Consider the following 17,943-nt stretch of genomic DNA (forward strand, 5'->3'; position numbering starts at 1 on the left):
ACGAAATGGTCGAAAACTACGAATACTATAAGCTAAAACACTTACAGTCTAGTAATATTCAATCAATTAGCTTCATTTTTTCAACAAGCGGGAAGTCTCTAGCACAATATTTCGATTTATGGTGAATTTTTGAAAAAAACATTTTTCGTCCAGCGTTACTGAATTCATGCATCATTTTGTGATAATATTTTCTCTGTGTTTGCTTTGATCGTTTACAATTTGTTATATACCAAAATCATTGCAATTTAGTATACAATACAAAGAAAAGAAAAAATAACCAGTTAGCTCTGTTTTGCTCGATGTGATTTGTATAAAATTACTGTATATATGAAAATTTTTTCTGTCATATATTTCAATGTTATATATGATAGATATTTTTTTCATTTCTGATGGTTGCATACTAAACTTCAGGCAATGACAAAAAGAGGCAAAAATGAACTCTTAATCTTAAAAACTAAGCGTGCTGTGATTTTTGAAAAAACTTTTTTCGCGTGAGCTAGCTCCCGAGCAACTGCGGCACATAGGAGACATTTTTGTAAATAGAGGCTCGGCGTTTAAGGGTTAATAAGTGCCTTGTGATTTACTAAATTGAAAGCAGCACTAAAATCTATTTGAATCACTCTGCACTCAAAACCCTTATCAAGGTTCCCTTGCAAATGGTAAGTCAAGTCTAAAAGAGCACTGCAGGTACCTAGCTGCTTCCTGTATGCATACTGACTTCACCTAACAATCCTTTAGATTCTACATACTTATATAGTGGCTTAAAAATAAGTTTTCCAGCAACTTTGAAATTAGCCCGTAGTTACTCCAGTCTGCATATACGCCACTCTTTGGAACAGGCACTCATCTGCAAAGATACTACGTCGACATAAAAATCTATAGAATCTACTTATCTTGGGAGACAACACACTAGGATTATCCAGATTTTTCTTAACGTCTCTGGAGCAAATTGCAAATTTTGTAAGAATAAGTTCAGGATGACAAGTATCAGGGAGAGGGACATCACCAGCTGACTGCTTAGCTTCAAAAGCTCAATGAAGCAGTTCAGTCTTTAACCTAGGGCCAGTAAGCAATCTACCATCATCTTTTAGTGGTGGTGGAATGGAAGACGACTCTGACCCATAGGTGGATGATGCCAATTTGGTCCACCACAGATGAGGCTGAGTAATTCCTTCAAGTTTCCTCTTCAAGGAATTATTGTAATTTCTCTCAGCTGTATGGTAAGTTCTATTCGCAGGACAGCAAGACTCAACAAAAATGGTGTAATTTTCCCTTGAATGATTTCGTCTCCATGTTTTGAATTTGGTCTGTTTGTCATGGCAGGCTCCTCTACATGTATCATCAAACCATGGCTGGTCATTTGTCCTAAATTTGATGACCTTTCTAGGGACATATCTCATTAAAATACCCAACAGCATTTCATTTAACTTTTTCTTGGGATCAAGACCTAATATAGCATCTGAAATATTAAGTGCCTGAAAAGCTTCAATAATGCAACCTCCATTGGCTCTGGATTTTAGCCAGACTGTTTTTCCAATGGTGGCATTAGGAATACACTGACAGATCAGTATGTCCATCTCAATGGCCCAATGATCAGAAATGCATATATATTCACACATCTTGGACTTGACAATAGCTGGAATATCTGTGAATATGAAGTCTAATCTATTACCAGAAATGTGGGTGGGCTCCTCAATTAGCTGGACAAAATCGGAGGATACACAGAACTCAAGAGCAGACCAACCAGGTTGATCTGTGTACTTTGAACTTAGCCACTCACTGTGCTTTGTATTGCAGTCTCCAAGAGACAGTCATATATAGAATCGTCGCCATTTGGATTGCGGTAAGCTGCAGTTACATATACACTGCAGAACTTCATGGCAACTACACTCCATATTTTTCAGACAATAAATAGGTTGTCTGGACTTGGTGTATACAGCCATACCTTGTGCATGTGGGATGTTATGACAAAGTCAAGGTCATCATATCCCGGGATTAAAAATTCAACCTTTGACTTGTTACTACTTACAAGTGTCTCAGATAAAAACATCAAATCACAGTTATGGGCACAACTCTGAAGATCAAGAAAATCTGACCCTAAGCCCCAAAAATATTTGAGTAAAGTATTCTGCAATTTTTCTCACTGTAATGAGCAACAGGCCCAGGGTTCAGGTCAATGTCTCCCAAAAGAATAAAAATTATAAGAACATAAAATTATTATCAAAACTAATAAATAGGCTCATAACAACAGTAACACTGTAATAACAATAAACATCAGCGCCATCAACAACAAGAGTATTTACATTTAAAAAAATTCCATGTTATGGAAAAAAGCGCCAGAAGCAAAATGAAAACCGCCAGGTTTGCCACAACTTGCAGAGGACAGTCAGGATGGATTTAGACATAATAAAATGCTCAGTAGGAATAGATAGGTAAAGATGAAGGCACTTTCCTGATAATCCACCAAGCAACTTTTGCTTTTTCATCAGCCTGTCCTACACACTTTTTGATAAAAACGGGAAAGTGAACGAAAAAAGAGGATATATGCCTGATTGTACCCTCAGGCAAGGGAACTCAAACCCAAGACCATGGAAGGCCACAGTACAATGGCTATGACACAGTCCAAGGTTGGAGAACAAGGTTTGAATTCAGAGTAACCTTTCTTAGAACAGTTGCCTACCAAGGCTAAAGGGTCTCTTCTACCCACTGGTTTGATTTCAGTGTGTCATTCTCCTAGAAGAATTGCCTGCCAAGGGTAAAGATTCTCTTCTACCCTAACTCATGTAGGCAGGGACGTCACACCCTGAAGTGAATGTTGCTAAGAAAAGCCACATTAACCCAAACCTTTTAACTAATTTCTTTTACAAAGATTGAAGTGTCTGGGCAGTTTCTTTACTAAAAAGCTGGGCTGATTTAATTAATAGCCTTGTTGTTATAAAAACTTTGGACAAGTTCTCTCATTCTATAAACAAACTTTTAAGAGAATTTGTTTCATTCTATAATTGAAAAAATTTTTTTTTATTAACCTTGGCAGACCTTTGAGAAACTGAAGCAAAATACTCAAGTAAGACGTATGGTTTGTAATTCGGTTAAATTTCATTAATATGCTTAAAAGCAAAATTACTTAAGGATTATTGGCATCTGTCTCAGTTCTTGGGGCAATCTTGTTAAACTGACTTCCCAGCAGAGAGTGGAATATCAAATTCTGTTCTTTCCACATTTTATCAATGCATGTACATTAAAAACATACTTACAAGAGCACCTTCTTTCTCTTCTTTTAAAATTCTCTTCTTGGTATGGGTAAAATTTCTAAACTGAAATATCCTTGAATAGTCTACTGGGAGATTTTCATTGTAATCCCAGGTGGAGGTTCTAAAGCTCTGAAGACCACGGAATTTTTGAAAACGTACTCTGGCAGGAGTGTCCATTGGTGTGTCCATCTCGTCAGGAAAGTTCACATCATCTTTCACAGCTGTAAGAAACCAGTGGTGCTTGAAATTCAATTAATCTTACTCTTGATAAAAATTCCATACTTATCTAAAAAGCAGTGAGCTTACAAAAATTAAACTTTGATGCACACTGCAGAAAACCTATTTGTATTGGGTCATAAAGAATGATGAAGTAATTATATCAATGACAAATATTAAGCCACAAAAAGTTTCATATCAAATTTGCTACATCTTGGAAATAACTTACACCCAACTGGAATTATAACTGATAAGCTGGGGATCAAAGTCCCTGTCTATCATTATTTCTAAACCATACCATGGTTTGAATCATGGCTGGCACAGAAGCAGCAATCAATTATAGTTCCAGTTATCAATTATAATTCCAAATGGGTGTAAGTTACTCCGTAAATGTAATGAATTTGGTGTTAAATGATATTTAAGACTTCACATTTGTATTAGTGAAAAAAGTACATTATATTATTAATGTATCTAGATTTATTGAACAAGTGTACATTCTTTCCTACATATTAAAATGTGTTATCATCTGTTTTGTTGTGAATACAAACAAGTGAAAAATGCACAGAAGTTTCTTCGGCACAATTGAGTTTTCTGTACAGCCGCTACAGCATATAATCAAGGCCACCGAAAGCAGATCTATCTTTTGGTGGTCTCGGTATAATGGTGTATGAACCATGACTAATGAAACTTCAACCACATCCTGGTGGTGGCCTATCCTATATTGTTGCCAGAAGCATGATTATGGCTAACTTTAACCTTAAATAAAATAAAAACTACTAAGGCTAGAGGGCTGCAATTTGCTATGCTTGATGATTGGAGGGTAGATGATCAACATACCAATTTGCAGCCCTCTAGCCTCAGTAGTTTTTAAGATTTGAGGGCAGACAGAAAAAGTGCGGACAGAATAAAGTGCGGATGGACAGGCAAAGCTGGCACAATAGTTTTCTTTTACAGAAAACTAAAAGCAGGCTTTATGGTGAAACCAATCAAGAAGCATTTATTAATGCATCCTTTCACTGGGTTAAAATCAAGAATCATTTATTAATGCATCCTTTCGCTGGGTTTTTAACCAATCTTTGTCCGTAATTTTACTTTTACTCTCACTTTTCCCCTCCTGAGTATATGAAAGATATGCTCTACTATACAGACGTAGGAGGATTAAGGTAAACTTATCCAAAGCCTTAGCCACCACAGTACCAGATTCTACATCATGGTCATTGGGTATTCATTATAAGAATCTTCTCTTTTTCGTTATAATTCACAGCTCTGATGTCTAGGTTAATCTGTGTTTTAATTCATGGATGCTTCCTTCCTTAACCTGCTTTTACTTACTCCTACGGTATTACCTTTTCCCTTACCTACTACAATTCAATAGTATAGGCATGGTATATGCTGTTGTAGATCCTAACTGGTTTTGCCTTTATTGCTAAGCCATTTTTAGAGGATTGAAACAATGGTAAAACTTTAAATATATATGCTATCAGGACAGCACAGATAAACATACAGGCAGTTACAAACTTCCTTGCCACCAGTGTAAACCCAATCCATAGACAGGGTATGTGAATACGAAATGGGCTCCACACTCCTCACCAAGTAAGTCTCACATCCCCTCTCTATGCAACCCCTAGGAGTCGCAAGGTAATGAATCGTTCTGCTTACCTGTCTACCCCAATTGTTTGACTGTGGATGGACAGAGAAAGCCATATTTCCCATTGCCAGTGGTAAACCCAATCAGATGAGTGGACAAATGACTAGCAAACAGGTCATGGAAACCCCTCACTGAGCAGTCATGCAAACCCTTCTCTATGCAATTCCAAAGAGCCTCCCCACGGCTACCCAATAGTGTCTGGACAAAGCAAACAAGCTGTATAGCCTTGATGGTGAGGTCGAGCAATCATAGAGCTGAGACAGAAGCAGCAGACCTTAGCTTCTAGCAAGCTGGCACCTCAGCGCCAACCCCACCTGAGGAATACCGATCACCAGTCTAGTAAGAATTATTACACATGGTCTAGACTCCCCTGTCCCAATGCCCACCTACTCATGGAAAGATAGCAGGGTCAGTGGAGGCAGATGACAAGCAGAAGACAAAAACAAAGTACGCTAACGGTTCCCCAATTCTCTCTGCTGGTCAGAAACTGGAGATTAAGCCATACCCATCAGAAGAATTTCCACAGGAAAGACTACTGCAACAGGAAGATCCCTTTCCAATGAAGCAGTTGTAAAGGCTGAGACAGCTTCCTTCCTCTGCCAGGTTAATCAAGAAGGCCAAAACAGAAGGACTACCTAACGCATGATAGGCTAAACTCCTGTAGGTGCTTCCAAATGTCTAAGCTGAAAAGTTTTCAATACTATTAGTATGTAATATAAAAGCACAGCTGCTGATGAAAACCCTTCTTCAGAATCCCATACAACTTTACTCTAGCAAGAAGAAGTCTGAACATGAAATTCCACATATACCTAGAAAAAGGACGTCAGTACCAGAGACATAAACTGCCCAAAGAAGGCAGCTATGTCCTGGCAACAATGATGTTCAGTATTTTATTCTGTAAGAAGAAAAGATAAGTAAGGCAACAACAAACATAATTAAACAAAAGAGAATGGCAATGTGTGAATACTCATCTGAAAATTCAAGTTCTACACTGGTAGTCAGCACAGAAGAGCACAGCAAATCTATTCTCTACCACAGCCAAAATAAAAAGTAAGTGAGGGATACCCACCCATCATTTCAACATGTTAACCACCTTCTTACTGAGTTTCACCTGATTTCTAGCTTGCACTAAAAGATACTCCTACATGAAAGGAAGAATAAAAAAAATTAATTAAAAAGAAAAGATTACCCAAAAGAGAATACAGTAATTACAAAAGAAATGGATGAAATGGCATAGTAATATATCCAGCAATGATGGAGCCACAAAGAAGAATAAGAATCCTTAACTGACAGACAGACAAAAGAATGTGAACTGGGTATTCTATGGGACTTTTCTTCCTTCAACTCTTCTATTTAGTGTGGCTGGGTTTGTTTCACATGGAATATGGCTGATTTATGATTAATGAGATTCAAGTCATACCAATAGTGTATTTCCCAAAGGTAAAACCCTAGAATCCTGGCCTTCCCTTCCACTCTCTCCACCTTTGCCTCTGAGAGTCTCTGAGACCTGCCACTCCTCCTCCTTTTCCTTATATGGGATGTACTGACAATGAGGATGATCCTGATGACTCAACTCCATTAACTGAATAAAGACTACCTTTCACTTGATGACCACTTGTCTATAGTGTCTTTGTACATACAGTAAGTCAAATAATTGTATAGCATTAACTGCACCAGCACACTTATGCTCCATCATCGCTCTACATTGCTAAATAATTGTGGAAGTGGATATTTGCCTACCATTACACTGGCATAAGGAGAGAGGTATTTTTAGGAATGGTTTTCAATTGGTATTTAATTTAATAACAAAAAATGCTTACATTGTGCCTGTATGGCACAAGAAGCCAACACCGTATAGTATTATAGTTCAGTGCACCATTTTCTTACCATACATTTTTTATACTGTACTGTACACTGAAGATGGTGTATTGTAATGTACTGAACGGTAAAAATATAGTAAACAATCAACAGTTTACATGGAATATCAGTAAAGTTTGTGGCCAACAATACACGTTGTCAAGACTAGGTTTGAGGGGGTGTGGAGAAGGGGTTTTCAAGAGCTATTCACTGATTTTCAATTTGCAATAGTTGGCATTCCTAGCCCTGACAATGTAATACCTTACTGCTTCTTTCTCTCTTATTACCTGTCTACCACATTTACCTATATTAATGATATTGTTAGTAACCTATATGGTACTGGTGTCTTAGATAAGTTCTGTTTCATTATCTGAAGTGCCTTTCTTTACCACCAAATATTATGTAGTGCCAATCATGTCTTACTTGTTGCCGATATCTTTTTTCCAACTGTTACAATACAAAATTAGTTTTCAATCCAATGCCCCTTCTATGTAAAATTACCTTGCATCTTTTCAAAAGCATCTTGTTCTGCTTTATAGTCCACTTTCTCATCATAATTACAGTCTCCAGCATCAGTCATAGTCATAGTTTCAAACTCATCATCATCGTCATCATCATTATCATATTCATTTCCATCCTGAGAAGCAACATCTACAGGGACCATGTAGTCTTCCTTTGTGTCTTCTTCCTCATCCTCCTCACAGCTTCCCTCATCACCGCTTTCATCTGCAATGAGATTAAAAATTGTGTTTGCAATGTCATTTATCTTTCCTTAAGTTGCTAAGAAATACTTTACATTTTAGCTTATAAGTAGCATCATTTAATGTATTTCTACCCTGTTATGCCAACACAGTGTTAAAAACACATTCATAAAACACAAAAAAGCACAACACCTTAAAGTTACAATGATCATCCTAACAACATAGACATGTTTACATATGCTTTCCCTTTGGGGTTAGAAATAAAGTAATTATGTAAACACACTTATGTAAAGGATAGGAAGTACAAGCAAAATTTACTGCATTTGCAAATAAACCACACTGGACAATATGTAAATAGTCATGCTTTTGAAGCGTTTTCCTACACTATTAAAAAATTTTTCCAGTATCTGCATTAGAGCATCAGCATCAGCAAGTACTAACCTCCATCATTGCCATCATCATCAAGAATCCAAGCTGCCTGGTAAGCTGATGTCCCTTTTGGCACAAGTTTGGTACGAGTGCTTCCCTTCATTTGGTTCTCTGCCTCTTGGAGTTCTTCCTCGGTTGGCCATGTTTGTTCACCCTCCATCGGGTCAACCTGAAGAACATTTTTTATGAAACAAAGTTCAAGACAGACATTCTGGTAGTCAACAATTAATAAATACTTCGAAGTATCAATAATAAAACAATATACAGAATATTTCAAACTTTTAAAAGTAATTTATATTTTCCTGGGTAAAAAGCCATAGCCTTTCACATATAAAATATCCTACAGCAAATGCACTGGACTGGCTGTAAAATGACTAAAAGAAGGTGGAGATGGTGGGAGAGAGGGAGTTACAGATGCTATTCTACTGATGCCATCCATTGTTTCTTTGGCAGGAGATGAAAACTTAGCAAGGTGGTTGAGGTGGGTAAAATCTCTATGAAAGGCTATGGTTTGTATGCCTAGGGCAAAGGCAAATTACTTGTAAAAATTTGTCATTTGTTCCTAAGGGGATACAAACACTGCACCTTACCTTTGGGTGGGAGGTAGTGCCCTGTGGCAGGGGAAAATTACCCACCAGGAAAGCCTACTGACACAATGTTTGCAACATGAAGGAGTGAGAGAGCAACAAGCTACCTTGCCCCCACCCCGCCCTAAAAGCAGACCTTGGGGTTGAGGACTGCTAGTGTTGCTGCAAGACGGAAACTGTAAAAACAAACTTTGGAGAACCAGGACCTCTTCCTATTAAAAGGTCCTGTCACTCAGCAGTTTTTTCCTGAGCTACTGAAAATTGATGGGTTCAGCAAAAAACTCTACCATGTCTCTCCTTCCCGTTATAGAAAGAGGGGGGGGGATAGACAGCAATGCATTCTAGCCTAGAACAGGTGCTCGTAGTGTACTTACCTCAAACTCAATCAGGTCCAATTTGTACTTCAGCTCAAATGCTCTCAGTCAGGGGGAAGGATATGAAAGGAAGCGTGATAACCAAACATTCATCATTCATTCCCAGAGTTAACTATTTAGCCCAAGTACTCAAATGTGACACTGGGTACCTGATCCCTGACCCAGTAATCCTGCTACTTGTTAAACAGCCACCACAGGCCTCAAGGAGAAAGTATCAAGGAACTTGTGGGAAACATCCCTTTGGTAGAATGAGGTAAAAGGTAGTCTGACTCCAAAAGACACCAGTCCTTATTTCTGTTGGGTTGAAAAGTTCTTCTGAAGGTGAGAGAAGATCCCACATCCATGACATTGTGAGTTCTAAGATGGACAAGACGGCCTGGCACCTCCAAGGGGAAGTTGTATACCCATGTGCTGACTCAAGAGGCCAGAAGGAAATGGTATTCTGTAACACCTTGAGACAACCAGTGCTAATAAAAAAAAAAGCCTGCACCCCAGCCTAAGAGGTTTGGCTCTTTTCAGATAGCAATTCAGGGTGTGGTGTGGACTAGGCAATGCAGCACCTCATATGGGTCTCCACCCACAACATCCAGAACCGAAGGGTTTCAAGTTTTCACTACAAATTCTGAAACAAAAGAGGAGAGCAAGCCCATCTTTCCAAGCGCCAAATGAGATACTGTATAGAAAACCATGTAATTCCCTGATGTCAGGGCCAAGAGGAAGAGTGCTTTTATGGTAAGGTCCCTATCCCAGGACTAAGAAAATAGCTCATGGGGGGTGGCCACCGTCAGGCTCAAATAACACCAAGAAAACATCTCACTCCTGGGGTCAAACTTTCTATTTGAAAAAGAGGGAACTGACAGAAAAGTGTACTTGAGTGTTTTCCCAAGCAAGGGAATTCCAATCCAAGACAGTGGAAGACCCAAGTACAAAGGCTATGGCACTGTCCAAGACTGAAGATAAGTGGTTAATTTTGGAATGGCCTTCGACACGATGAAATGCATACTAGACTAGCGAGTCTTGTCTACACAACAAGAATGGACAGATTAAAAACGGTAAGAAGTGTAGGGTCTTCAGTGTTGTCAAGTGTGTGACAACAGTAACAGATATGTAATGAATATGCCACACTATTTCGAATTGGTGTGGGCATAGAAAAAAAGTGTGACCAGAGAGAGACCCTTTGAAAGACTATATATTAAATATACATACTGTGTATAAGAAATTTACAAAATTCTACATCATTATAGGTGCTGACAACCACTTAATACTGCTACCTACATTTGCCCTCTGGGCAATGTAAATAGACCATGAAAGATAGCACAAGAACTGTGTATAAATGAACTTAACAGCCTAAAATAAAAATCCACCTCAAGATCCTTGCACTTCTTTTCCTTTATTTTTTGGCTGTCTTTATCTTGCTGTCCAACCAAACTCCCTGTGTCAAGCTCTGAGTGGCTGATAGTGCCCCAGTGCTTGGCTTGACACCCTAAATTTCATAAATCAAATCAGTATTCAATATGCTACAGGAACCAAAACCACGGTACTTAACACACTGAGATAGTCAAATCTGCACATACACAAACCAAACTGAAGCCATCATCTGAGTGTTACTACCTTACTCATATGTTTATCCTTTGTTGTTAAAATTTTGCTAGACAAAACTGGGGTGCGTCTTCAAGGTCGGAGCATCTCTTATGCCTAACATTTTTTTTTTACTTGATACTGTAAAATTACAACTCCAGCTAACACTCTCTCATCTCTTGAAAAATTACCTCGTTTGTGGAAATAAGGGTTTCTTGCAGATCTGCGTCAGCTTCTTCAAAAATATGTGCCTCGCATTCGTCCATAGCTTTGGTGCTCTTACCAAGTTCCAATGGATGAGGATCGCCTGTCAAATCTATCCGGCTCATCTGATATTCACCCCATCCAGGGATGTGTACAAGACTGTTTACAGACAGGGGGGTCCCTCGAACATAACCATGTACCTTCAAGATCCCAGTTGAGCCCTGAATAATAAAATATGTACTGAAACAAGTATCATAAAAGTAACACAATATAAAAAAGTATCGTAGAAATAAGGCAGTCACATGACTAGAATAGATTGTGTTTTAAATTTAGATATGACATCTTTAATCTTGAACCTTGTCACAGTTCTCCATCAGTTGAAATAAAAATATACTCTGACATGCATAATTTATCTTACAAAATGAAAGGCATCACATAAAAAATCTTGAACTGTTGATTTTCACCTTAAAACCTTGGTACAGTGCTTCCCCACTTTTTCACGGGGATAAGTTCCAGAACCCACCTTGGAATTGCAAAGTCCGTGGAAATGCAAAATCTCTTCTAACAATGCTTATAACTGCCCAATACCCTGTACCCCTTAAACTAAAATGCTTATAACAGTTTATTTTAAAAGTTCACTGCCTAATTTAATAGTTCAGGCAAAAATTACTGCCTAATTTAATAGTTCAGGCAAAAATATACTTAAATTATCATACTAAAACAATTTAATATTAGTTCGAACAAAAATACACCCTAAACCATCATCCCAAATCACCCTAAGTTATCTTATATTAGTACCCTTTTACAACTGTTACTCGTAAGTATATATGCACCCTAAAACACTTATAACAATGATTTACTAATTTTAAAATATTAATATTAATGTAAACACAGCAAAATATCTTTAAAATGTTTAATACAAATTAAATAAACCTATCTTACAGAAAATCTGACAACTAATCAAGTTACCCCTTTATACATAAGCATAGCCGTTATCTCTCATAGTACTGAAGTCATCCTATTTTCCTTGTGCACTGGTAAAAACAATTAAAATTGTCACTCATTTGCTTTTTACGTAGAGCAACACTGTTTATTCACTAATTACTGTATGTTTTCTTATTGTGTTCGTGACTAAATACAGATTTTTATGATAGAAATAATTTACAGTGTACTTATACTGTACTACTGTATCTGTTAACCCTGTTCATATCTGTATAGCTCATTCCGGTTTGGGTCCCAGAAAAATAATTATTTCGAAAATTCAGCAATAACAGGTTTGCTGTCTTTTTTCAGGGAAATGTAAGATGTTTAAGTAACTAAAAACTATGAATGTCAGGCGAATGAATTATTTTTTTGAGAAAATTATATTACTAGAAAAAGGAAGAAACAAGAAGCGCTCTGCCGGTATGGTGAAATAAAAAAGTGTTTTGGTTATTTTTCATGATACTTTGTAAATATGAAAATGTAGTTATAAATGATTTGTAACGACAGTTTTCATTTTGAATAAATTGATTGACCCGTTGTCTTATGAACTCTTTAACAGTTAAGGAATTTATTTTTATGAGAAAGCCAACAAAATTCTTAAATATTGATATATAAAACAATGAAAAAGCAATAGCTGTTGGTAAAAATTTATAGGATGAAACAGAGCTGATTTGCCCGGCGTATGTGTTTTGGATGATAGAAATTCTTTGTTAGAGGAAAGTTGTAGAATAAAGTGAGAGTCAGAAAAATTATAAATGATTTGTTTAACAACAGACTCTCAGTTAAATGAACTCTTTTTAGGGTTTCTCTGCCGGGCTGGGATTTGGAAATTTTTTTTGATATCTCGATTTTTCATAGAAATTACTTTGCAAAATCCAAAGGGAAAGTCAAGAAAAATGGCTTTGTTGACAGCAAGAACATTTTTGGCGTTAAATGAAAAAAAAAAAGTTACAGTTAGTTAAGTCTCAAAAACTATAACAGTTAAACAAAAGAAAATTCTCTAAATATCGACATATAAAAAAATAAATAAGTCCAGTTGGTGAAAATTGATAGAAAAAGTGGGTAAGAAACATCAAAAACACTTTTTCATAAGAAATTACTTTGTAAATATAATTGAGGAATTCAAAAAAATGGCTTTGGTACAGCAACAGTTTCATTTTGGCGTTATAAGCTGTTGAGAGAAAAAAAAAAAATGAGTTGAACATTATCGAGTAGCTCAGAGATAACAGTTAGAGTGAATGAGAGAGAGAGAAAATTCTCTAAATATCGATATATATGATAATGAAAAATGAGATTCAGAGGCATACTGTACAAACAAATTTCCGCTAGTAAAAACTTTGCGAAGAATGTTGGAAACTAAAATATGGTCTCTGACAGAAGTGTGGCCTGTCAGGCCTGCGTGGATTATTTTCATTTCATTTTACAGTCTGCTTTTACTGGAAAATAAAATTAAAATAAGCAAATATTTTAGGTATTTTTGCAATATATGCTTTAGTCATCCAAAAAAAATTTTACCCCTACCAGTAATATCATTTCAATACAATTGGGCAGGAAAGGTTAAGCTCATTCGGTTTGGGTCCAGACTCAGCATAACATTTGAGAATGTAAGATGTGCCAGAGAGATATTACTGTAAAGTGTTTTGGATGATATAGTTATAAATGATTTGTTTAACTAGACCTCTGAACTCTTTTTTAGAGAGGGCTGGGAGGATGATGAGTGTTTTGGATGATAGAGTTAGTTATAAATGTTTGTTTAAGAACTCTTTTAGGGTTTCTCTCGGCTGGGATTTGGATGATAGAGCATCATTGCCAAAGCATTAAATGAGATTCATGCTCATTATAACTGGGGCCAAACCAGAATAATATAATTTCAAATACATCTTACATTGATTTGTAGTACAATATCTAAAATATTCAGATATTTTTTCATTTCATTTTACAGTCTGCTTTTCACTGAAAAAATAAAATTAAAATAACAAGCAAATATTTTAGGTATTTTACAATATGTATCATCCAAAAATATTTACAGTAATATCATTTCAATTTACATTTATCTGGGGCCAAAAAGAATGAGCTTAACTTAGACTTTAGTACAGTATAACAGATATAGTAGCACAGTATAAGTACAATGTAAATAATCTTTATCATAAAAAATGTAATTTTTATGATAAAGTTTTATATATACTGTACTTACCAAGCAATTACATAGCTGCAAGCATCCTATCACGGCAGTCCAAAAATTCAAATTTAGCGGTGGTGCTACCATTGTTAGTGTAGGTGACAGGGACCCACCCACTATCGGGACCAACAGGTACAACTCGGCAGGAAACATCAATTCGTTTGGAAAAGCGGCGCCACCGTAGCCTTCCATCAGGCAAAGAGCAGTCTGAATCTGACCTCAGACGATAAGCACTGAAAGAGATGCCTTTCCAATGGGAACACTCGAGGCTTTACCTACAAAAGCTTTAAAAGACATACCTAATTCCATAACCGTGTTGGCCAAATACTCAAATTTTTTATTGAACCTACATTCGAGACTGGCAATGGTGTGAGATCAGAAGCATGGGAACTTGGTAAAGGAGTATGTGGTAAGACAGTAGGAGGGCTAAGGATGGGGGAGACAGAAGGGATATGAGGAGAAATAGCATTATCCTCAACCACTGAAGACAAAGGAATAGCCTCTAAACTAGCTCTATTTTCAGCTCTAAGAGCCACCTTCCTCCTTCTATCTCTATCAAGCTTTTCTGAATGAGATTTAAAAACCTTCCACTGTTGATCAGCCCAACCCTGACACTCTGTGTAAGTAACCTCCTTGCTACACTCCAGCCCCCTACATTTGATACACTTAACATGAGAATCATAAGTAACTTTAACTAGTCGAGTTTTGCAACCTTTGGTTCAGTACTGAACACTAGAAGAACTAGAGTCTGACATACTAAATCAATTAGAAACCAAAGCTAACAGAATATCTAACATAACAAAGCCAAACAAAATCTGAATGCTTCACAAAAACTGGATCAAAAATCCAAAAGAAAATGAAAAGGGACTGCACAAAACCACCAATATTGATCAGGAGTCGGCAGAAAACGAATTGATGTTTCCCGCTGAGTTGTACCTGTCGGTCCCGATAGTGGGTGGGTCCCTTTCACCAACACTAGCGGTGGTAGGGCCACTGCGAAATTTGAATTTTTGGACTGCCATGGTAGGAAGCTTGTAGCTACGTAATTGCTTGGTAAGTCATTTATATAAAAATGTTGTTTTCATAATAAAATTAAGTTTCACATATACTTACCAAGTAATTACATAGTTATACTTTCCACTCATGCAGCAGCTTAAATTCTAAAATCCACGGTAGTGCTCCGATTGTTTAGTGTAGGCGACCAGTCCCGCCCACTAACGGGAATACTAGGAACGACTTAGCAGACCACCTCAGGTATAGGAGGAGTTCTGCTATCTGAGCTAAAGAGGAATTCGCACACGAGATGTTATAGCCATTACACCATCAACGGAAGATTGCCTACTTAGATTAGAGTACTTAGCAAGAAGACTGCTGTCTGCATCTTGCAACAATTTCTGGAGTCGGTCTTGAAAAGCTCACTTCTTCCAGGCAAAGCTCCCGGACAGTCTTCCACCCTTTAGTGGTATCTTTTGAAGTGAGGTTGTCCGAGTAGATATGGTTTGTGGAAGGAGTCGTAAAGAGTTCACCAACAACCATATCTGGTTTGGGAACCAATATTCATGGTTCAGAATGGGGCTAAGAGTGTCATAGTTCCGTTGCAATGAACCTGAAAACTTGTTCAGCCCTTCCTTGACTAAGTTGTAATACAGAAGAGCATTAAAGGTCCAGGTTGGACCTAACTTGCAACATGGCGTCAGTTGCCTGTGCAAGGGGGTCTAGGATTGGAGAAACAAATGAGGAAGGCAACTGTTCCTTGAGGCGGCAAACCACACAATAATCAACCTGTCCCACAGATTCCACAGATTCCGCCAGACCAGGGGATCCAAAGTCCACTTAGCGGGAAGGACAGAGAGAGAGAGAGAGAGAGAGAGTCTCCTTGCTTCCTTCTTTTCCATATGCTTAAGGACTGTGGTCTTGAACCAAGAATACCACATTCTAAGTGTGAAAAAGGGTCGAGAAGCATTGAAGCCACGAGTGCAAAGCTTTCAGCTATCTGACAGAGATGAGAATATACTTAGGCCTGTGTTCTTGTGAAAAGATTATCACAGTCTAGGAGTGAAATTGGGTCAATAAGCACTAAAGCTGTGTGTGAAAAGTTTTCTGCTATCTGACAGAAATGAGAATATACTTAGGACTGTGGTCCTGTTACAAGATTACCACAGTCTACGAGTGCAATAGGGCCGATGAGTGTTGAAGTCGTAAGTGAAAAGCTTTCAGCTATCTGAGATGATTCTGTTCTTCCGAGGGCCACATCCCGGAAACTACCCCGTTCCCCAAGCAGGCCCCCAACCCAAATCCTAGGCGTTTGAATGGAAAACTAGGTCCGGGTTTGTAGTATGAAGGCACTTCCCTTCCAATGGTTTATGGTCGGACAGTCACTATTGTAAGTCCGACCTAATTCAGGGCTAAGGGGAAAAACATAAGTGTCCAGCTGCATTTCCCTGCCCCCAAATGTCTAAGAGGAGGGAGCTTTCTTCACGAAGCTCAAAAATACCGCTCAATCGGGATTTGGCGTTCAAGAAAGAACAACAGTGCATTCTAAAACAAAAAACTGTCTGAGCAGGTGAGAAATGTTCACAGACAGGAGTCAAGTACTTTATAGATATCAATGCCCTGCAGTAGGCGCTGAGCGTTCTGGAATCAGTGCTGAGCCTTTGGGAATCGGCGCCAGGCGCTCAGGAGTTGGCACTGAACTTTTGGCAACCAGTGCCAAGCATGCAGAGGTAGACAGCGGGCGCTCAGGAGCAGGCACTGGGCACTTGGAGACTGACTGTTGTATGTCGCTGAGAGAAGAATCTTTAGTCCGTTGAAACGTAACAGATGTCTCGTTGTCACTACATCTCCTCAAGGATCGGGACGCGCCGTGAAAAACACCTAGAATGCCTCTTGTTAGGGCTAATTTTGAGTCTGACGACAACTGGTGGGCACTAAAAGGGACGCCCTTCCAACGGCAGTCTGAGGGTCTTCTACTACACGAAAATGTGACTGACAGGTGCTACAGAGGTGACTTCCAGTGGGCAAACCTCACCAACCTCCTTTGGACCTTTGGTATATCTTCATCCTTCCATCTAGGAGTGTCGGGGGTGGGGGGTATGCGATCTGGAGCCACTGGACACTTGGAAATTGCAAGGAGCTGGACGAGAGTTTTGGCACCAAATACTGGCGCTTCACAACTGGAAGTTCAGGAGACAAGTGCCATGGACTTCCAAACCGGAATCTATATCACTAAAGCACATCATTTTGGACGCTTTTTCAATGGTTGTCTGCTGATGCCTGGGACCAGACAACAGGCTCTATTGAGGGGGGGGCAACTACCCAGGAGCAAACTCCCTTGGACTCCCTTGGATCGCAAGTATGTCTTCTCCCAGGTTTGGGGGAGCAGGACAGTGACCTTTGCTCTACAAGATCCGATGGGCCAGATAGTCACCTCGTCCCCTACACTTCCAGCAAGACGCCTTTTCAGTGGCTGCTGTCACAACCTGGGACCTTACAACAGGTTTGACTGAGGGGGGCAATTACCTGGGGAACTTCCCATCGGCCTCCATTGGACTTTCAGTATGACTCCTCCAAGTTTAGGGAAGTATGACAGTGACTTAGGTCTAGGAGAACCAATGAGCTGGATAATCACCTCCTCCACTGCACAACACTACACTATCAAAAGGTTAACTTCTGTTAACCCTACACAAGGCTGGCAAAGGCAAGGGAGGGAAGCGAGGAAGCCAGGCATGGGAGAAGATAAGAGGGCTAGTAGCAGGAGTGAAAAAATTAATGTGGGAACAGCTGGCGCCAGATGATCGGGAGCTGGCGCCGGCACTGGGTGCTCCCAGGATGGGAATGGAACCAGGTGTAGCTAGTAGCTCCGGAAGCTAGCGAGCACTCCTGGGCACTCAGCACCAAAGCTAGCTGGCGCTCCTGGGCGCTTGGCGCCAAAGCTA

At 38.9% G+C, this 17,943-nt stretch overlaps 1 protein-coding gene across 2 annotated transcripts in view; it reads right to left on the minus strand.

The window, feature by feature from the left end:
* The window catches only part of Tsr1 (Tsr1 ribosome assembly factor), a 96,841-nt gene that overhangs the window by 39,195 nt on the left and 39,703 nt on the right, over positions 1 to 17,943 (minus strand). For both annotated transcript variants that reach the window (XM_067082834.1, XM_067082830.1), the window contains 4 exons: positions 10,833 to 11,066; positions 8,115 to 8,271; positions 7,474 to 7,698; positions 3,255 to 3,472 (listed from right to left, as the gene is read on the minus strand). In XM_067082834.1, coding sequence (XP_066938935.1) covers positions 3,255 to 3,472; positions 7,474 to 7,698; positions 8,115 to 8,271; positions 10,833 to 11,066 — 834 coding nt within the window. The remainder of the gene's footprint in view (positions 1 to 3,254; positions 3,473 to 7,473; positions 7,699 to 8,114; positions 8,272 to 10,832; positions 11,067 to 17,943) is intronic.

Source organism: Macrobrachium rosenbergii, chromosome 3 (assembly GCF_040412425.1).
Source record: "Macrobrachium rosenbergii isolate ZJJX-2024 chromosome 3, ASM4041242v1, whole genome shotgun sequence".
NCBI lineage: Eukaryota > Metazoa > Arthropoda > Malacostraca > Decapoda > Palaemonidae > Macrobrachium > Macrobrachium rosenbergii.